The following is a 22,631-nucleotide window of genomic DNA, read 5'->3' on the forward strand; positions in this document are numbered from 1 at the left end:
GAACACCAGTCAGATTGCTTCAGGGCCCACCATAACACCCTCATTTTTAACTTAATCACCCCTTCTAAAAGCCCTATCTCCAAAGACAGAGGTATTCTGAGGTACTGGGGGCTATAACTTCAACATATGAAACTTGAGGGGACACAATTCAGCTCATAACAATGATTTAGAAAGATTTTAGATAAATAGGTTATGAAGATAATCTCAGTTATTTATGTACATCTGCCCAAAGGGCAGCTCACTCTCAGGAAGTATCATTAAATTGTCTAATGATGTGATTTTCTTTTCTTCAGTTCAAGTCAGCCAACATTTATTGAGTACCCTTTTTTTTTTTTTTTTTTTTTTGAGACAGTCTCGCTCTGTCGCCCAAGCTGGAGTGCAGCAGCGTGATCTTGGCTCACGCATCCACCTCCTGGGTTCAAGCAATTCTCGTACCTTAGCCTCCCGAGTAGCTGGGATTACAGGCCCCCACCACCAAGCCCAGCTAACTTTTTTTTTTTTTTTTTTTTTTTTTTTTTGAGACAGAGTCTCGCTCTGTCGCCCAGGCTGGAGTGCAGTGGTGTGATCTCGGCTCACTGCAAGCTCCGCCTCCCGAGTTCACGCCATTCTCCTGCCTCAGCCTCCCAAGTAGCTGGGACTACAGGCGCCCACCATCACGCCTGGCTAATTTTTTGTACTTTTAGTAGAGACGGGGTTTCACTGTGTTGGCCAGGATGGTCTCGATCTCCTGACCTCGTGATCCGCCCACCTCAGCCTCCCAAAGTGCTGGGATTTCAGGCGTGAACCACCACACCCAATTTTTGTATTTTTAGTAGAGATGGGGTTTCGCCATGTTGCCCAGACAGGTCTTGAACTCCTGGCCTCATGTAATTTGCATGCCTCGGCCTCCCAAAGTGCTGGGACTACAGGCATGAGCCACTGCACCCAGTCTTGAGTACTTCCTTGATGCAAGGCACTGAGAACAGTAAGGAAAATATAAAAGTAAGATGCACTTATCTTCCTACAGAAGCGTAGGGATTTGATAGAGGAGAAAAGATATGTATACAATAACCATATAGCTAGACACAGTATGTAAGTACTAGGAGAAAGGTACCAAAAAAGTGCTGTAGTAACATGGAAGAGGAAGAAAGTCCGTGCCAGTTACTCGTTAGTTTCTCTGTTTGCCCTTACCTATTCATAGTTGTCCAAGAGGTTTAAGGTAGGAATGGCAAATAGAAAAAAATACTGAATCAAAGGGTTTGAGGTTACTGTATTCTCTCGCTCTTTTTTTTTTTTTTTTTTTTTTTTTGGTTTTTTAACTTATTTTTACAAATTTGTCTAAGATATAAAAGTAATTTTATTACTTTTTAATATTTTAAAAGTGAAATACGTTTACCCTAAGAAATTCAGACTGAGATCTACATGAGAACATGTTTTTTTGTTTTTGTTTTTGTTTTTGTTTTTTGTTTTTTGTTTTTTGTTTTTCGTTTTTGAGAGAGTCTGTCACCAAGGCTGGAGTGCAGTGGCACTATCAGGGCTCACTGAAGCCTCGCCTTCCCCAGGAGCAGGTGATTCCCCTGCCTCAGCTTCCCAAGTAGCTGGAACTACAGCTGCAGGCCACCATGCCCAGCTAATTCTTTGTAATTTTTATAAAGATGGGATTTTGCCATGTTGCCCAGGCTGGTTTCAAATTCCTAGACTCAAGTGATCTACCTGCCTCGGCCTCCCAAAGTGCTGGGATTACAGGTGTGAGCCACCGCTCCTGGCCCTCCATGAGGACACTTACTGGAATGATACAAGTGTTCCAGATCTTGCTTGGGGTGTCAGGTAAGATGAATATATGCTTTTGTCAAAACTCATTGAACTTAACATCTATGCATTTTACTCTGTGTAAATTATACCTGTTTTTTTTAAAGGTGTAAAGAAGAAAGTAAAAACCACCTGTAATCTTGCTTCCCAAAAATAACTACTGGTAAAATTGTAATATATATCCTTATAGACTGTTTTCAGTGCATATATATGTATATACAGATGCATAATTTTTTTTTTTTTCTTTGAGACAGAGTCTTGCTCTGTCACTCAGGCTGGAGTGCAATGGTGCCTGCAGCTCACTGAAAGCTCCACCTCCCAGGTTCAAGCAATTCTTGTGCCTCAGTCACCAGAGTAGATGGGATTACAGGCGCCTGCCACCATGCCCATCTAATTTTTATATTTTCAGTAGAGACGGGGCTTTGCCATGTTGGCCAGGCTGGTCTCGAACTCATGGCCTCAAGTGATCCACCTGCCTCGGCCTCCCAGAGTGCTAGGATTACAGATGTGAGCCACCATGCCCAGCCACAGATGTGTAATTACCAAAATATCGATTATAATCAGACATGCTATTTTGTAGCCTTCTTTTTCCATGTATTATAATGTGGACATATTTTATGCCAATAAATATAAACATACCCCATTATTTTTAATGGTTTCATAGGATTCCATTGAATAAATGTACATTATTGTTAACTTTAAGTTTAGTCTGCAACCTTCCTGAGGGCAGGACTGTGTTTTCCTGGCTTTCTAAGCCGCATTTTAACTGACTAACCTTATTTCTCACTGCTCAGTCTACTTACCACTCTAGTCCCATTTGTCCATTTTACATATTCCTGCCATGTTTCCTTCCCATATTTTGTTTTAAAGCCCATCACAAATCCAGCACTGAACTTTACATTCTCTGAATTCCCTTGCATTTATCATACATCTCAGTGTGCTTAGTTACCATCTTTTATTTTCTGATCTTTTTATCAGCAGTGGATAAAAGCACAGGCTTTGGAATCAGACACATCTACATTCAAATCCTGGGTCTACCACTTATCAGCTATATGACTTGGGCTCCATTTTCACATTTCTTTCCTTCATTCTTATTTAATAGAGATAATATTGACTTAATAGTGCTATTGTAGAATTAGATTAACTAATTATTTTTTTTAAAAAAAAGTTTTTGAGGCGGAGTTTTGCCCTTGTTACCCAGGCTGGAGTGCAGTAGTGTGATCTCAGCTCACTACATTCGCCCCCTAGGTTCAAGTGGTTCTCCTGCCTCAGCCTCCCGAGTAGCTGGGATTCCAGGCATCCACCACCATGCTGGCTAGTTTTTGTATTTTCAGTAGAGACGGGGTTTCACCATGTTGCCCAATCTGGTCTTGAACTCCTGACCTCAGGTGATCCACCTGCCTCGTCCTCCCAAAGTGCTGGGATTACAGGCATGAGCCACTGTGCCCAGCCTGATTATATAAAAATTTTAACTCAGAGCGTGACACATGTAAATGCTCAATAAATAATAACCGTTATTATTATGTTTTTGTTGTTGTTTAAACCATTAGTCTTGGCTCTTAATTAAATGGTCATTTTCTTATGGCCAAAGAGACTTTAGTTGAATGCTGAGCATAAATAGCCACTTACATGCTTTAAAGTAAATATCTGTAGGATAGCCTTAAACTTTCAAAGCAGTAGTTTCTTATTTTTAGACTTGAAAATAATCAGTTGAATCAGCTCTTACAAACTGAGCAACCAATGGCCTGACCTTAGTTGTTGGAACAAGAGGGCACTGAAAAAATGTTTCCTGGAAGAGAGCCTAACCTAGTATTCTTAGTAATCTTTGACTTTTGTTTCAGTGGCCTCACACATAGGATGAAAAAAAAGTAAATACAATTGTTCACTATTTTCTTACTTAGATAATGTACCATCCTTTAAAAAATAACTATTAATTTACTTGGGGATATAATCTGGGGGATAGAAAACCCACTTGATATCTGAATTAGTTCTGTGTGGCTTCTAGGGATTTTAGATGAATTATTGAGGTGTAGAGGAAGGGTAACAGTTTATTTTGTTTTCATATACCTCTCTCTGGGTACTCCTGATAGTTCCAGAGTTGGAAATACATAAAAGAATTGTTGCAGTCTTAGATTTGCACTCTTTGCCATTGATACCTCCTTTCCATTCCCATTTTTGCTTATCTTATTACCTCCAATCTAAACTGTTGCAGAAGCATCCTATTGAAACTCGCTACTTCTCTGGATTTTATTCCCTCTGCTAAATAAGGAATCATTTCTGTAGAGCTCTTAAATTAATCTGAATTAGGATTTGATAAAAATTTAGCAATAATCATTTTATTCTTTTTTTTAAAATAAAGACAGAGTTTCACTGTGTTAGCCAGGCTGGTCTCAAACTCCCAGGCTCAAGTGATCTGCCTGCCTCAGCCTCCCGAAGTGCGGGGATTACAGGCATGAGCCACCACACTTGGCCTTTTTATTTTTTAGTTTTTTTGGTAACAATCTCCACTCTGTTGCCCAGGCTGGAGTGCAGTGGCACAAAAATGCCTCACTGCAGCCTCCCACTCTTGGGCTCAAGGGATACTCAGACCTCAGCCTCCCAAATAGCTGAGACTGCAGGAGTATGCCACCATGCCTGGCGAATTTTTTTATTTTCTTGTAGAGACAGGGAGTTTCACTTTGTTGTCCAGGCTGGTCTCTAATTCGTGACCTCAAGCAGCCCTCCTGCTTTGGTCTCCCAAAGTGCTAGGATTGCAGGCGCGAGCCACTGCGCCCAGCCCATTTTATTATTTGTAACCGGCTTTAAATTTTGGCTAAAATTAACTTTTGAGATAAGATTTGTGGCTGCACTTTGGGAGGCCGAGACGGGTGGATCACGAGGTTAGGAGATCGAGACCATCCTGGCTAACATGGTGAAACCCCGTCTCTACTAAAAAATCCAAAAAACTAGCCAGGAGAGATGGCGGGCGCCTGTAGTCCCAGCTACTCAGGAGGCTGAGGCAGGAGAATGGCCTAAACCCAGGAGGCGGAGCTTGCAGTGAGCTGAGATCCGGCCATTGCACCCCAGCCTGGGCGACAGAGCGAGACTCCATCTCAAAAACAAACAAACAAACAAACATTTGTGGCTGCATGCAATTAAGTTTTTGGGGGTCTCTCATTTTGGTAATAGGTGAGGAACTTAAATGTCTGCCAGAAGACTAAATTCTAGGTTTCATTTTCAAGTTTAATATAGAATTTCTGCCTAGTACAATAGTGAGAAAACTGTGCTGTGATTTCTGAGCTTCTGTACATTGTTATTTGGGGTAGTGCTTTGGGTTGGTCAAGTAGACTACTGCACACATACTACCACTGCCCATTCTATGTATGCATCTAATTGTACTATTTATGCTTATGTGACAAATCTTTCTCAGCACTATCACCCTTTTAACGTTTTCACTCATAAGAGAGATTTAAAGTAATAATACAGGTCTTAAAATTGTAAAGGTTCACACAAACTTATTTTTCCTGTTTGTTTTAGGAAAAAATGCTCTTGATAAAGAGTTTAAGGAATAGAGGGAAGTATAATTAACAACATAAAAAAAAAGAAGAAGTCTTACTTCCCAGAAATATTGTAAATATTGTTAAACTTTTGTTTGTTTGTTTGTTTTTGAGACAGAGCCTTGCTTCCTCACCAGGCTAGATTTTGGCTCTCGGCTCACTGCAACCTCTGCCTCCCAGGTTCAAGCAATTCTCCTGCCTCAGCCTCCCAAGTAGCTGGGACTACAGGAGTGTACCACCACGCCAGCTAATTTTTTGTTTTTACCAGAGATGGGGTTTCACCATGTTGGCCAGGATGGTTGTCTTGATCTCTTGACCTTATGATCTGCCTGCCTCAGATCATTGGCATGGCTCATTTGGCATGAGCCACTGCACCCAGCCAAACAACATTTTTTAGTTTAAAACATTCGTTTTTTTCAAAATTACAAATAATTCAGGCATACAAAAATGTGTAAAAAACAATATAATAAAATCTCATGTAACCAGCATCAGCTCTCTATGCATACATTCTGATAAAGTAGAACAGATCTGGTGAGTTATAGTTATAGAATAGAATATACATATTATGAGTCTCCACAGAATAAAAGTTATAATTTTAAAATTGGGAAGTAAAGTAATAAAATACGGGAAAGATATTAACTTGTATCTTTCATAATAAGGAGTAACTTAGACATTATCTAAAATTGAAACATCTAGGTTTTAAAAATGACCCCAACCTCTTAATAATCTCTTTTTTAAATCTTATGGAATTTATAGGACTTTTTTTGTTTGTTTGTTTGTTTTGTTTTTGAGATGGAGTTTAGATCTGGTTGCCCAGGCTGGAGTGTAATGGGGCGATCTTGGCTCACTGAAACCTTCGCCTCCCGGGTTCAAGTGATTCTCCTGCCTCAGCCTCCCGAGTAGCTGGGATTACAGGTATGTGCCACCACGCCCAGCTAATTTTGTATTTTTAGTAGAGACGGGGTTTTTCCATGTTGGTAAGGCTGATCTCGAGTTCCTGACCTCAGGTGATCCGCCCATATTGGCCTCCCAAAGTGCTGGGATTACAGGCATGAGCCATTGTGCCCAGCCACATTTCTCTTTAAAAAAAATTTTTTTTTCCTTTTTACTTGATAACCCATAGCCAACATCATAACATATCTCTTATAATAAAGAACGGTTTGAGGCCAGGTATGGTGGCTCATGCCTGTAATCCCAGCACTTTGGGAGGCCGAGATGGGAGGATCACTTGAGTCTATGAGTTTGAGACCAGCCTGGGCAATACAGCGAGATCCCCATCTCTAAAAGAATTTAAAAATTAGGTGAGCATGGTGACATGTGCCCGTAGTTCCATCCACTTAGGAGGCTGAGGTGGTAGGATTGCTTGAGCTGGAGAGGTAGAGGGTGCAGTGAGCTACTGTTACGCACTCCAGCGTGGGTGACAGAGTGAGACCCTGTCTCAAATTTTTTAAAAAAAGGAAAGAAATGTTTGAAGTTTAGTAATTGTTTCACTTCATTTTTTTTTCTGTTAAGTAAAATTATATTTCATTTTACTTTTAAAATTATACATGTAGGCTGGGCGCAGTGGCTTATGCCTGTAATCCCAGCATTTTTCGGAGGCTGAGGCAGGTGGATCACCTGAGGTCAGGAGTTCAAGACCAGCCTGGCCAACATGATGAAACCCCATCTCTACTAAAAATACAAAAAATTAGCCAGGCACAGTGACATATGCCAGTAAGCCCAGCTACTCGGGAGGTTGAGGCAGGAGAATTGCTTGAACCCAGGAGGCAGAGGTTGCGGTAAGCCAAGATCATGCCACTGCACTCCAGCCCGGGCAATGGAGTGAGACTCTGTCTCAAAAAATAAATAAATAAATAGGCCAGGCATGGTGGATCACGCTTGTAATCCTAGCTACTCAGGAGGCTGAAGCAGGAGAATTGCTTGAAGCCGGGAGGCAGAGGTTGCAGTGAGCCAAGATCGCACCACTGCACTCCAGCCTGGGTGACAGAGCGAGACTCCATCTCAAAAATAAATAAATAAATAAATAATAAAATAAAATTACACATGTAGCCTGGCATGGTGGCTCACACCTGTAATCCCAGCACTTTGGGAGTCTGAGGTGGGCAGATCACCTGAGGTCAGGAGTTCAAGACCACCCTGGCCAATATGGTGAAACCCAGTCTCTACTAAAAATACAAAAATTAGCCAGGCTTGGTGGCAGGTGGCTGTAATCCCAACTACTCGGGAGTCTGAGGCAGGAGAATTGCTTGAACCCAGGAGGTGGAGGTTGCAGTGAGCCAAGATCGAGCCATTGCATTCCAGCCTGCTAGCCTGGGTAACAGAGCAAAACTCCATCTCAAAAAAAAAAGAAAAATAGAATGTATGAAATACAGAAGATTAAGTGTGGACTTTGGCTCCAGATTGAAACAAAGCAACTGTAGAAAAAATTTACTAAACAATTGATGGAATATGAAGGCTTACTGAATATTTGATAATATTAAGGAGTTACTGGGTTGTTTTAGGTATGATATTGGTATTACAGTTCTTTTTTTTAAAAAAAAATCCTAATCTCTTGGGGAGAATATGCACTATTTTTTGGATGAAATGATATAGTAGCTGGAATTTGTACAGAAATAATCTGGGTTTGGGGTGGGATGGGTGGTAAAGATGAAAGATTATATTGATAACTGTTGGAAGTAGGTGATGGCTACATAGAGCTACATAATCTCTCTACTTTGTGTATGTTTGAAACTGTTGGCTGGGCATGGTGGCTCAGCCTGTAATCTAGCACTTTGAGAGACCAAGGCGGGAGTGTCACCTGAGCTCAGGAGTTGGAGACTAGCTTGGGCAACATCGTGAAACCTTGTCTCTGCAAAAAATACAAAAATTAGCCAGGCATGGTGGCATGCGCCACTAGTTCCAGCTACTCAGGAGGCTGAGGCCAGAGGATTGCTTGAGCCTAGGAGGTTGGGGCTACAGTGAGCCATGTTCACACCACTGCACCTCTACTGCAGCCTGGTTGAGTGACAAAGGGAGACACAAAAAAAGGAAGGAAGGGAGGGAGGGAGGGAGGGAGGGAGGAGTTAAGTCAAAAGTGTTAAAAAAAAAATTGGGATTGTTTTTTCTTACCACATTATTCAGTTTTAGACAGTATCCTACTGACTCCCTGTAGGGAAAGCTGCTGAAATCAGTACTCTCACAGTTTCTTCTATCTCTACTCCTCAATACTTTTTTTCTTTTTTCCCTCTGGAGACAGAGTCTCTCTTACTCTGTCACCCAGGCTGGAGTGTAGTGGTGCAATCTTGGCTCACTGCAACCTCCACCTCCCAGATTCAAGCAATTCTCCTGCCTCAGCCTCCCAAGTAGCTGGAACTACAGGCACATGCCACCACACCTGGCTAATCTTTTGTATTTTTAGTAGAGACGGGGTTTCAACATGCTGTCCAGGCTGGTAATATTTCATTGAGGTTTATAACATATATATCATACTGTTGTTCCATAATTCACACAAACATTTGATATGAAGGAACGCTCCAGAATTGGGGTTGGGAGAGAAGGAGATGGGAAAATTGGTTGATGGGTAGAAGATACGTGTATTTTATGTATACAGAAAAGTTTGGTTATACATATACCCATATGATCACAGGGTGATGGAATTTATGAGTGATTTTTATGAATTTTTTTGTTTTCAAATGTTCTACAATGTGTATATCCTAGTAATCAAGGAGAGAAAAGCTATTTGAAAACAAAAAAAAACTACACTTACTTAGTTTTGCTCTTCTAAGGTTTGAACATAACATAATTGCTTGTGTTTTTAAGTCAATTTTAAATCGTTGGAAGCCAGGCCAGGTGGCTCACATCTGTAATCCTAGCTACTTGGGAGGCTGAGGTGGGAGGATCACTCGAGGCCAGGTCTTCAACACCAGCCTGGGCAACATAGCCACACTCTATCACTACAAAATTTTTTAAATTAGCCAGACGTGGTGGTGCACACCTGTAGTCCTAACCACAAGGGAGGATAGTTCAAGCCCAGGAGTTTGAGGCTGCAGTGAGTCATGATTGTGCCACTGTACTCCAGCCTGTATGACAGAGTGAAACCCTGTTTCTCTCTTTTTTTGAGACAGGGTCTCACTCTCTTGCCCAGGCTGGAGTGCAGTGGCATGACCATGGCTCACTGCCACCTTGACCTCCTGGGCACCTCAGCCTCCTGAGTAAGTGGAACTACAGGCATGCACCACCGCGCCTGGCTAATTTATTAAATTTTTTATATAGATGGGGTCTCAGTATGTTGCCTAGGCTGGTTACGAACTTTGGGCTCAAGTGATCCTCCTGCCTCAGCTATCCATCCTCCTGCCTCAGCTTGGCAAAGTGCTGGGATTATAGGTAGGAGCCACCATACCAGGCCAAGACCTCTTCTCTTTAGAAAACAAACAAACAAACAAAAAAGCCGGGTGCAGAGGCTTACGCCTGTAATACCAGCACTTTGGGAGGCCAAGGCAGGCAGATCACCTGAGGTCAGAAGTTTGAAACTACCGTGGCCAACATGGTGAAACCCTGTCTCTACTCAAAATAAAAAAAAAAAAGAAAAGAAAAGAAAAAAAAGAATTAGCTAGGCGTAACGACATACGCCTATAATCCCAGCTACTCAGGAGGCTGAGGCAGGAGAATCGCTTGAACCCAGGAGGCGGAGATTGCAATGAACTGAGATCACGCCACTGCACCCCAGCCTGGGTGACAAAGACTCCATCTCAAAAAAAAAAAAAAAAAAATTATCCCACTCTGTGGGTTACCTGTTCACTCTAATGATAGTTTATTTTGCTGTGCAGAAACTCTTTTAACAAACATATGAAAACTTCTATATTCAAAAGAGTACTGCCTCTTTTGAAGTTGTCCCTTAAGATGGCTAAATACTTATTGTAGTGATACTATAATTGATCAAAATATGCTTGGAAATATTTGGACTACCATTTATAGATATATTGCTTTGAGAATCCTTATATAAGGAAAAATGTCTTTGGGGGATGGATTTTAATTTCTGAAATTTCCATAAGTCATTCAGAGTCAAACTAAATATAAGTAGATGAATAAATTGATAAATATTTTATTGTTTAAAAAAACAACGTTGAGTTGTGGGGAGATAGGCTTAGAGCCTGGACATGTTTTCAATGTTTTTTCTTTTTTTTTTTTTTTTTTGGAAATGGGAGTCTCACTTTGTCACCCAGGTTGGAGTACAGTGGTACGATCTCGGCTCACTGCAACCTCCACCTCCCAGGTTCAAGCAATTCTCCTGCCTCAACCTCCCAAGTGGTTGGGACCGCAGGCGCACCCGACCAGTTTTTTTTTGTATTTTTAGTAGAGACAGGGTTTCACTCTGTTGCCCAGGCTGGTCCTGAACTCCTGAGCTCAGGCAGTCCTCCCACCTTGGCCTCCTAAAGTGCTAGGATTGCTGGCATGAGCCACCGAGCCTGGCCTGCTTTCAAATTTTTCCTCCCCCTTCTCAACTTTCTCTTTTCTTCTGTTTTATTTTGTTTTTTGTTTTGTTTTTTTGAGATGGAGTCTTGCACTGTCACCCGGGCTGGAGTGCAATGGTGAGATCTCGGCTCACTGCAGCCTCCGCCTCCTGCCTCAGCCTCCCAAGTAGCTGGAATTACAGGCACCTGCCACCACGCCCAGCTAATTTTTTGTTTTTTTAGTAGAGACAGGGTTTCCTATGTTGGCCAGACTGGTCTCGAACTCCTAACATCTTGATCCGCCTGCCTCGGCCTCCCAAAGTGCTGGGATTACAGGTGTGAGCCACTGCGCCCGGCCTTTCTTCTGTTTTCTTTGGACAATGTGTAGCAATTAAAATTCCTTTTTCCGGCCAGGTCACTCCAGCCTGGGTGACAGAGGGAGACTATGTCTCTAAAAAAAAAAAAAAGAAAACAAAATAAAAATTTTTAGGGTAAAACAATTAATGATATTTTTACTGACCAGAATGAGATTTAAAGCTTATATAGGAATTCAGAGATGACCAGCTGCTTTCCTTTATTTTGCATTTCCCTTTCACTGACAATGCATTAGCATGTTGTTTTTATTTGCTAAACTTTTGATAAGAAAAAAAATAAAATAGAAGCCCTGCAAAAATTAATAAACTGATCATTGTAACTGACTTTGCATATTTCTACCTGTCTTTTAAAATGAACCTGAAAGGATATAATCTTCATTTCATTCATTGAGAAATCCTGTCCATTTGCCTGTATTTATAATCCATTCCTCACCATCAGGCTGAAATTATCTATTAAACCAGAACGATGTCAGGTCACAATTCTTCATTCTCCAATAGGATGAAACAGAGTGGGCTTTTAATGCTTGATCTATTTTATAAAATGTCTTGGCCAGGCACAGTGGCTCACGTCTGTAATCCCAGCACTTTGGGAGGCTGAGGTGGATGGATCACCTGAGGTCAGGAGTTCAAGACCAGCCTGGCCAACATGATGAAACCCCATCTCTACTAAAAATACAAAAATTTGCCAGACGTGGTGGCAGGCCCCGTAATCCCAGCTACTCGGGAGGTTGAGGCAGGAGAATCGCTCGAACCCAGGAGGCAGAGGTTGCAGTGAGTCGTGATTGTGCCACTGTACTGCAGCCTGGGCGATAGATTGAGACTCCGTCTCAAATGCATACATACATACATACACACATACATAAAATGTCTTTATGAGCTGTGTGGAGATGTAGAAATAGGAATTGGAGTTTCGATGAATCACATTCATTTTTAAAAGAGGAATTTACATCAAATCCTGAATACCACTTTTTAATAGAGTGATTCAAGGACAAACAGTACACTAACTTTTCTTAGAATAATTTTTTAGGAGGAAAAAAATAATAAAATTAGTTTTGCTTGTAGAATTTTTGATAACCCCTGAAGATCATTATACTTTCGTTGGACTTTGGAATTGGGCAGATGTAAAAGGGTTCAAAGCGACATGATAACATTCCTTCTCTCATGGAAGGTGAAGCAATTTTAATGTTAAATCTTCAGACTTGGGGAGATGGAGAGGTTCTTTTTTTCTGAAAATTTTTCTTAAAAAAGTGATATTTTCTCACTGTAGATAATTTGGAAAGGTTTAAAAGCCATGTTTTAATGTAGACATTATTTTATATCATTGTAATAATCCTGGATACTCAATTATATATCTGGCTATTTTTCATTTAACTTTATCACAAGTATTTCCTAATGTTATTTTAAAAACTCCTTATGAGCATAGTTTTTAAGGATGCTTTAAGTTGTTTTGTTTTCTTTCCTCTTTTTTTGCCAAGCAGGCAACTTTTAAGATCTTTAACCTTCAGAGTTGTTCTGAAAGGTGTGTCTTCAAGGAAGTTTGAATGAGGAAGGGCACTTTGAATATTTGACTCAGTGGAAATTCAGCATGAAGTGTTGACTGTCTGAATTTATTGAATTCCCATTGTGCAATGTTTAAAGTTTAAATATGTGTAATATTCGACCTAGAATTTTCTTCTAGATATTCAACAGACATAAACACACAAATGAATACTTCTTTACCTTTTTTTTTTTTTTTTTTTTTTGAGATGGAGTCTTACTCTGCCACCCAGGCTGGAGTGCAGTGGCACTAACTCACCTCACTGCAGCCTCTGCCTCCTGGATTCATGGGATTATCCTGCCTCACCCTCCCGAGTAGCTGAGATTATAAGCACGCACCACCATGCCCAGCTAATTTTTTTGTATTTTTGGTAGAGACTGGGTTTCACCATGTTGGCCAGGCTGGTCTCAAACTCCTGACCTCAGGTGATCCACCCACCGTGGCTTCCCAAAGTGCTGGGATTACAGGCTTGAGCCACCACACCCAGCCAACATTTTTTAATAATAGCAAAATACTGTAAGCAACCTAAATGCACATCAGTAGGGACTTGAATAGATAAAATTATAGTGCATCTAAAATGCAATACTATGCAGCAATTACAAGGGATGGAGAAGTATATTTACTGATGTGGAATGATATCCAAAATAATGGGTTAATGAAAAAAGTTACCACTCAGTGTAATGCTATTTCTATAAATAATATTAATAAGTGTAAACATAGAATATGTATATAAAAATCTAGAAAAGTACCGATTAGACTGTTAATGGTGATCCCCTCTAGAGGGGATAAGATTCTAGAACACTTTCACTTTCTAAAGTATACATTTCTATAATGGGATTTGTCTTTCTTTTTACAATTTTTTTTGTTTTTTTGTTTTTTTGGTTTTTTTAGATATGGAGTTTCAATCTTGTCGCCCAGGCTGGAGTGCAATGGTGTGATCTCAGCTCACTGCAACCTCCGCCTCTGGGGTTCAAGTGATTCTCCTGCCTCAGTCTCATGAGTAGCTGGGATTACAGGCGTCCATCACCATGCCTGGCCAATTTTTATATTTTTAGTAGAAATGGGATTTCACCATGTTGGCCAGGCTGGTCTTGAACTGCTGACCTCGGATTATCCACCCACATCAGCCTCCCAAAATGCTGGGATTACAGGCGTGAGCGACCGTGCCCAGCCTACAGTTTGTTTGTTTGTTTATTTGGTTGGTTGGTTGGTTGGTTGGTTTTTTTGAGACAGAGTTTTGCTCTTGTTGCCCAGGCTGGAGTGCAGTGGTGTGATCTCTGCTAACTGCAACCTCCGAGATTCAAGCGATTTTCCTGCCTCAGCCTCCTGAGTAGCTGGGATTACAGGCGCATGCCACCACTTCCAGCTAGTTTTTGTATTTTTAGTAGAGACAGGGTTTCATCATGTTGGACAGGCTGGTCTCCAACTCCTGACCTCAGGTGATCCACCTGCCTTGGCCTCCCAAAGTGCAGGGATTACAGGCTTGAGCCACCACGCCCGGCCTACAGATGTATATTAAAGTCCACTATGTGAAGATCTTATTCTGCAAATCCTCTAAGATTCTCCTTTAGTCATGAGACAATGTGCAGTTCCATCTGTGTTGGGTAGGTCCTAAAATTTTCTTTAGATAGCCTTTGGTAATGAGATTTAATGATCAAATGGTGAACTTTAGTATGTACGTGCTAGGTCTTCCTGCTCAGACATACCAAAGCATTGGCCCTTTAATATAGACTCCTTTTTATGAATGGCTGGAGAATTCACTAAGACAGATACACTAAGAGGAAAATGACCTTTAAATGTAAATAATTGTATTTTCCCTTACCTCCAGGCTATTCTGCACCTAAATTTGTTTCAATCTGTTCTAAGATATTACTATAGATGACAATATTATAGTCTTTATTGGTCATCTGTACCCACAGTACAGGAGGACATTTACTATCATGTTCTCTCTTTTCTTAGTTATTTTCTTTTTCTAAATCCAGTCTCTTTCTTGTAGTTGTACAGGTATTTGTTTTATAATTATTTTCTTAAAACTCTACATATATGTTTTTATATTTTTGTCTATTATTGCATATTCTTAATAAGTTAAAAACTCATTTGGAAAATTTTATATGTTTTGAGATGCTACAATAGGAAAGTGTGACATTCAAAAATGTAGTTTCTTTATCCTGATCTTCATCATTTCTTTATACTGCTTCTCATTTATAGTTTTTTTGTTTTGTTTTTTTGTTTTTTTGTTTTTGAGACGGAGTCTCGCTCTGTCATCCAGGCTGGAGTGCAGTGGCCGGATCTCAGCTCACTGCAAGCTCCACCTCCCGGGTTTACGCCATTCTCCTGCCTCAGCCTCCCGAGTAACTGGGACTACAGGCGCCCGCCACCTCGCCCGGCTAGTTTTTTGTATTTTTTAGTAGAGACGGGGTTTCACCATGTTAGCCAGGATGCTCTCGATCTCCTGACCTCGTGATCCGCCCGTCTCGGCCTCCCAAAGTGCTGGGATTACAGGCTTGAGCCACCGCGCCCGGCCACTATAGTTTTGTTGACAATCTGATGTCACTGTCACTGAAACAGAAGTTACATGGTCAGGAGGAAATGAGACAATAAAGGAAAACTTTCTTCTGGTTCCTTTAATATTGGCTAAAATGTTTACACACCTGTTAAGATTTATTACCAGAATAAATTATGCCTACATAATTATGTGTTCTGAAGTAAGTTATAGTTTAACTTTAATTAGGTAGCTAAACTATATATAAAAAAAAAGTGTTAACCTTAAAAAAAAAAAAAAAAAGCCTACCCCTTCCTTAAAGAGGAGTCACAAATACGAGTTGGGGCCAGGCGCAGTGGCTCACACCTGTAATTTTAGCACTTCAGGAGGCCCAGATGGGCATATCACTTGAGCCCAGGAGTTCAAGACCAGCCTGGGCAACATGGCAAAACCCTATCTCTACTAAAAATACAAAAATTAGCTGGGTGTGGTGGCACACGCCCGTAGTCCCAACTACTTGGGAGGCTGAGGTGAGAGGATTGCTTGAACTGGGGAGGTGGAGGTTGCAGTGAGATGAGATCATGCCACTGCACCCCAGCCTGGGTGACAGAGCGATACCCTGTCTCAAAACAAAAACAAAACCAAAAAAAAGATATGACTTGGAGAAGCCATGAGGCAGGCAGGGGAGGGAACTAATCCCAACCTTGAGTCAAAGATCAGGCCCTCAGGAAATTTAGAGACATCTAAGGAATATTTTACGTCTCAATCTGAGCTTTTGCTAGGTTAACATTTAGTTTTAAGCATAAATTTATGCTTTCAAAAATATTTTTGAGGCATAAGGGATATTCTCTCCTTAAGGAATTTGTAGTCTGGTCAGGAGAAATAGTTGATTGCAATATGATGTAATAGATGTTATGAGAGAAGTTTATATGGGCACACCCAGGTGCAGAACCTAATCTAGAGGGTGGAGTGGGGAAGTAAACAATGTTAGAGAAGGTTATGTGGAAATGTGACCCCTGTACTTAATCCTTAACTACAAGGAGGAGTTGTGGAAGGAAGAATATTGGTTCTTCTTGACACAGCAGTGTGTGCAAAGGCCAGGAGGGGAAAGAGACCAAAGAAAAGACTAGTGGGCTGGATGCGGTGGCTCACGCCTGTAATCCCAGCACTTTGGGAGGCCAAGGTAGGCGGATCACAAGATCAGGAGATTGAGACCATCCTGGCTAACATGGTGAAACCCCATTTCTACTAAAAATACAAAAAAAAATTAGCCGGGTGTGGTGGCGGGCGCCTGTAGTCCCAGCTACTCGGGAGGCTGAGGCAGGAGAATGGCGTGAACCCGGGAGGCAGAGCTTACAGTGAGCTGAGATCGTGCCACTGCACTCCAACCTGGGTGACAGAGCGAGACTCCATCCAAAAAAAAAAAAAAAAGAAAAGAAAGAAAAGGCTAGTGAATAACCACTTTTGATTTGTTTTGTTTTGTTTTGTTTTTTCACAAGGTCTCACCATGTTCCCAAAGGCCAGCCAACTCTTGGCCTCAAGCGATCCTCCTGCATTAGCCTCTGGAGTAGCTGGGATTACAGGTGGGAGCCACTGTGCCCCACCAGCCACTTAATTTAAATGCTATACAAAGCCATTTGGATTCCGTCCTTAAGGCTGAGAGGATGTTTGAAAGATTTTTAAGCATGAGGGCAGGGAGTTATATTATTACACTTGACGTTAAAGATTGTCCTGGCTATAGCAGGAAAAATAGAATTAGAGATCCTCTAGGCCTGGCAGTACGGTGGTCAGATATTAAGTCTTGATAAGCTTAATGTTTAATGTATTATTGAGTCTTGGAAAGTAGAAATAATCTTCAAGGGGCCCCCAAACACCAAAATTAAAATCCAAGAGGTGAGCAATAAAGATAACATGAGGATCAAATTACCCTGGGGTAAACTACCAAATCAGTCTTGAGATTCAGGAGTTGGTTGGTCAGGAATAAACTTGATGGTGGAGGTAAAGTGGGAAAACTAAGCTTAAATGTGCTCCCAGCTGTGTAGCACTCCCATATTCCCTCTGTACTTGGCTCTTGGCAGAAACAAATGCAGATCTTTCCCTCTGGAGGAAGATGTCTTCAATTTAGGCCTCCAAAATCTCATAAATTCACAAAATGTTAAATTGTGAACCTCTTAAAGATCATCAAACATACAAACAAGGAAGAAGTGACAGAGTCCTCAGATATTGTCAGATATCAAAGACTCCATATATAGTCACATATTAAAATAATCAAACTAAAAATGTGACATTTTTAAAGAAATAAAATAATCACAAAATGAACAGCAAAAAATCACAAATCACCAGGCAAATGTAAAAAATAACTAAATAAAACTTTTACTAAGGAGGAATTATTGAAATCAAAATCTCAGGGTTACTTTGAATTAGTAAATAGGAAGCCAGATATTTTTTAAAAACTCTTCAGAGGCTGGACGTGGTAGCTCATGCTTGTAATTCCAGCACTTTGGGAGGCCGAGGCAGGCGGATCACCTGAGGTCAGGAGTTCAAGACCAACCTGGCCAACATGGTAAAACTCCGTCTCCACAAAAATACAAAAATTAGCCGGGTGTGGTGTTGTGTGCCTGTAATCCCATCTACTTGGGAGGCTGAAGCAGGAGAATTGCTTGAACCCGGGAGACGGAGGTTGCGGTGAGCCAAGATTGTGCCATTGCACTCCAGCCTGGGCGACAGAACAAGACTCCGTCTCAAAAACAAACAAACAAAAACTCTCCAGAAAGCAATACAGAGAACAAGCAAATGGAAAATACAAAAGAGAGGTTAAAAGACAGGGGGTTAAAATAAGAAATACTGAAGTCCTAGAAGGAAAGAATAAAGAAAATAGAGACCTAAGAGCTGAGAATTTTTGAAGCTAAGAAATTAAACCACGGTTATAGGAAGCACAACATATACCAAACAGAATAAATAAATTCATGCACAGTCATGTTGTAGTCAAACTGCAAAACACCAAGAGAGAAGATCTTAAAGGACCAAAGAAAAGATATACCACCTACAAAGAAACCACAATCAGTAAGAAAGATACATGTCTCACTGCTGTATTAGAAGCTGGAAGAGTAAGGCATACTATCTTCAATGTAGTAAGAGAAAATGATCAACCTGGAATTTTATCTCCAGAGAAACTATCTTTCAAGGATGATGGTGAAATACAAAGACATTTCAGATAAGCAAAATAGAAACTGTGTCCGACAGACTTTCACTTAAGGAAATTCTACTTTAGGAAGAAGGAAAACGGTACCAGAAAGGAAGTCTGAGATACAAGAAGGAATGGTGAGCAAAGAAATTCATAAGAACCTGTGTAAATATAAACAAGTTCTACCTGTATAAAATAATGATGATGATGATGATATATAATTTCTGAGGCTAAAAAAAGACAGTACTGGACAATAAGAAAGTGGTTACAATATTAATATTTAAAATTTAGGTTTTATGTTAATTTTAAATTAATATATCATGCATGTTAAAATTTCAAGGATAACTTCTAAAAGTACATAACTTCCAAGCCAGTAAAGAGGAAAATTGAATTTAAAATTTTTTTAAATAAAAAGTTATTTTAGCTAGGTGCAGTGGCTCATGTCTATAGTCTGAGCTACTTAGGAGGCTGAGGCAGGACAATTGTTTGAGCCCAGGTGTTCAAGTCTACAATGAGTTATAATGGCCCCACTGCACTTCAGCCTGGGTAACAGAGCAAGACCCCACCCCATCTCTTAAAAAAAAAAAAAAAAGTAACCCCAAAATATGCACAACTGTGATCTATCAGTAAAACAGCACCAAAAAACAACCACTTAAAAATTTCTCTATTTAGCTTTGTGACCTCTGTTATGCTGCATAACCTCTGTAAACCTTAGTTTTCTCATCTTTAACGTGTGGATAGTAGTAGTACTTCCTTTATAGGGTTGTTGTGAAGATATAATCAGATAGTGCAGGTAAAAAGCTTAGCACAAATCTAGTACATAATAAGTATTAGCACATACCTAGTATGTAACAAGTATTCAATCGACATTAGTAATTAGATGTTAGTTACTGCTGTTAGACAATACCAGTGGCTCTCTTATATGTATATTCCCTATACAAAGGGAAGGGGAACTAACATTTTAAGTGCCTGCTATATGCCAGGCACTATACTAAATGCTTTCTTGTATATTGCATCTCATGTAACCCTCACAACAATCTTGTGGAAATATATATTAGTGTCTGCATTTTATAGATGAGGACAATGTACTTCAGAAAGGTTAATTAACATACCCAAGGCGCTTAATGACAGTGGATTTCTATTATACCTTCCATTAAAAGAACTTCAAATTGGCCGGGCACGGTGGCTCACTCCTGTATTCCCAGCACTTTAGGAGACTGATGCTGGCAGATGACGAGGTCAGGAGTTTGAGACCAGCCTGACTAACATAGTGAAACCCCATCTCTACTAAAAATATAAAAATTAGCTGAGCATGGCAGTGCACACCTGTAATCCCAGCTACTCAGGAGGCTGAGGCAGGAGAATCACTTGAACCCAGGAGGTGGAGGTTCAGTGAACTGAGATCATGCCACTGCACTCCAGTCTAGGAGACAGAGCAAGTCTCCATCTCCAAACTTCAAATTAATACATATCTAGGAGGATTAAAAGTGCAAATGGTTTTTACTTTTTTCTGACTTATTTTACCCCACTCTGAAATTTAGTGTCATGGAAACAGATTTCAAGAAAAGCCAAAATTCTCCTCAAAAATTAAAATTTTGCATGTCAAGCCAGGTGCAGTCACTCATGTCTGTAATCCCAACACTTTGGGAGGCCAAGGTGGGAGGATAGCTTGAGGCCAGGAGTTGGAGACCAGCATGGGCAACATAGCAAGACCTTGTCTCTACAAAAAAATATTTTTTTAAAAATAGCTGGGCATGGTGGCACATACCTGTAGTCCCAGCTACTCGGGAGGCTGAGGTGGAAGGATTGCTTGAGCCCAAGAGGTCAAGGCTGCAATGAGCCATGATCATGCCACTGCATTTCAACCTGCGGGAAAGAGCGAGACCCTGTCTCAAAAAAAAAAAAAAAAAAACTGCACATCATTTATTGACTGGCAGCAAACCATGGGAATTCACTAAAGATCTTGAAATCAGACAGAAAATCTTATTTGGGGGTGTTTTAAGAGGATTAAAGAAACGTCATCTTCTCTTACTCTGTACTTTGCTTTGAGTTCATGTAGTATGATGTGAAACGAATCACAACAAAGTGGCCTGTTCTTAGGGTGCCTGCTGGAAGTCAGTATTCCTCTCAGAACATTCTTTCTCTTCTCTTTTCTCCTTTCCTAGGGTTACACATCTTTCTGGAATGACTGCATATCATCTGGCCTGCGAGGGGGCATCCTGATAGAGCTGGCCATGCGGGGTCGAATCTATCTGGAACCCCCGACCATGCGTAAGAAGCGACTACTAGACAGAAAGGTACTGAATCCTCTGTGAACGTCCATGGCTTATGGAAAGGCAAATACCAACAGTATATTTGGGAAGAACAGAAAGATTTGAGTAGTAAGATAAAATAAATATCACTGACTCAGCAGTTCCATTGGCTAAACAGGTTAATTATCCTATAGCAAGAGGGAGAAATCAAAGTATCCATAGTCCAAAGAGTTATAGGAAGCTCCTGGTTTTGTCTTCCTTTTTTATGCAGAAAAATCACACTTAGGATGCTGTTGATTAAACTCCTCCTATATCTATAACTATAACATTATGAAATAACCAGGCGCGATGGCTCATGCTTGTAATCCCAGCACTTTGGGAAGCCAAGGCAGGTGGATCACGAGGTCAGGAGATCGAGACCGTCCTGGCTAACACGGTGAAACCCCGTCTCTACAAAAAAATATTTTTTAAAAAAATTAGCTGGGCGTTGTGGCAGGCGCCTGTAGTCCCAGCTACTCGGGAGGCTGAGGCAGGAGAATGGCGTGAACCTGGAAGCCGCAGCTTGCAATCAGCCGAGATCGGGCCACCACACTCCATCCTGGACGACAGTGCAAGACTCCATCTCAAAAAAAAAAAAAAATTACAAAATAGAGTATGATGTAGGGGGAGGGACTCATATGGGTCAGATCAGTTATTGATTAACCCTGGTTATTCTCCAATAACTATTCTCTTTCCTTCCATTTACTGCAAGTCTTTTCCAGCCATACTCCTGTATCCATTTTCTTACTGAATTTTTCCACTCACAACTTCTTTATCATCCTAAGCACTCAACTTAAACTACATTCTTAGGTATCAGCAGCTTCTTTTCAGTCTTTGATTTATTTTTCTCTTTTCACCTATATGTGGCATTTGACAATTTTTATCACTTTGAAACTTTCTTCATTCTTAGCCTTTGTTACTCTTTTTCTCTTGCTTCTCTGACTGTACACTGTTTCCTTACTTCTCCATTCCCTAACATCCAAGTCTCAGTTTGTATCCCTTGAGTGATTTTCTATCCTTTCAGAGATACCATTTACCTTTATAGCTTCATCTGTCACCTTCATGAGATTAATTTTCAAATTTCTAGGCAGGTTTTGTTTTTCCACCTCCAGAAACATATTTAACTATTGGCTAGAAATTTCAACTTGGCTATCCCATATCATTTAAAACTAAACTTAACAAAAAACAAAGAAAATCAAATTATCAACCTTTCCCCAAAACTGACTTCCTTTTCTGGCTTTCCTACCTTTATTTATTTATTTATTTAAATTTTAATTTTTTTAATAGAGACAAGATATTGCCATGTTGCCCAGGCTGGTCTCAAACTCCTGAGCTCAGGTGATCCACCCGCCTCAACCTCCCAAAGTGCTAGGATTACTGGCATGTTTCCTACAGATGTTTCCTACCTTTATTAATGGTTTCAAAACTGAGCCCAGATGTTTCCTACCTTTATTAATGGTTTCAAAAGTTGGTTTCCAGACTCAAAATGAGTTGTTATTGAAACTTTTCTCCATTATCATTAATATTCAGTTTGTCACTAGGGCCCACTTCAAATGTTATTTTTGTCTTCATGTTATCACTCCATACTATATTTTAAACTTCTTGAGGAGAGGGACAGTATATTATGCTTCCTTACATTTCTTGCAACACTTAACCAGTAACATATATATGATATATTGAAAGATTTTAACTTGAATGAAGTGAAGGAATCAGGGTTCCTTCTTTCTCCTTTTCTCAAAGGTACTGCTAAAGTCAGACAGTCCAACAGGTGATGTTTTACTGGATGAAACTCTCAAACACATCAAAGCAACTGAACCCACAGAAACTGTCCAAACATGGATAGAGCTACTCACTGGTAAGATGACTTAAATAATATATGAATTTCACACTTCGTTATCTTTATCCTACCCTGAAATTTAGTAAAAGAAGTACCGAAATTCATCATGCTGGATGAGATAGATGTGGTTCACTATTTAATTCTAATGAGGGACAGAAAAAGCATGGCTAATT

General features: G+C 40.4%; 1 protein-coding gene across 2 annotated transcripts in view; it reads left to right on the top strand.

The window, feature by feature from the left end:
- Positions 1 to 22,631, top strand: part of GOLPH3L (golgi phosphoprotein 3 like) — a 49,910-nt gene that overhangs the window by 11,547 nt on the left and 15,732 nt on the right. For both annotated transcript variants that reach the window (XM_008019272.3, XM_037997999.2), the window contains exons 3-4: positions 20,496 to 20,627; positions 22,362 to 22,476. In XM_008019272.3, the coding sequence (XP_008017463.2) occupies positions 20,496 to 20,627; positions 22,362 to 22,476 (247 nt within the window). The remainder of the gene's footprint in view (positions 1 to 20,495; positions 20,628 to 22,361; positions 22,477 to 22,631) is intronic.

Source organism: Chlorocebus sabaeus, chromosome 20 (genome assembly GCF_047675955.1).
Source record: "Chlorocebus sabaeus isolate Y175 chromosome 20, mChlSab1.0.hap1, whole genome shotgun sequence".
Taxonomy (NCBI): domain Eukaryota; kingdom Metazoa; phylum Chordata; class Mammalia; order Primates; family Cercopithecidae; genus Chlorocebus; species Chlorocebus sabaeus.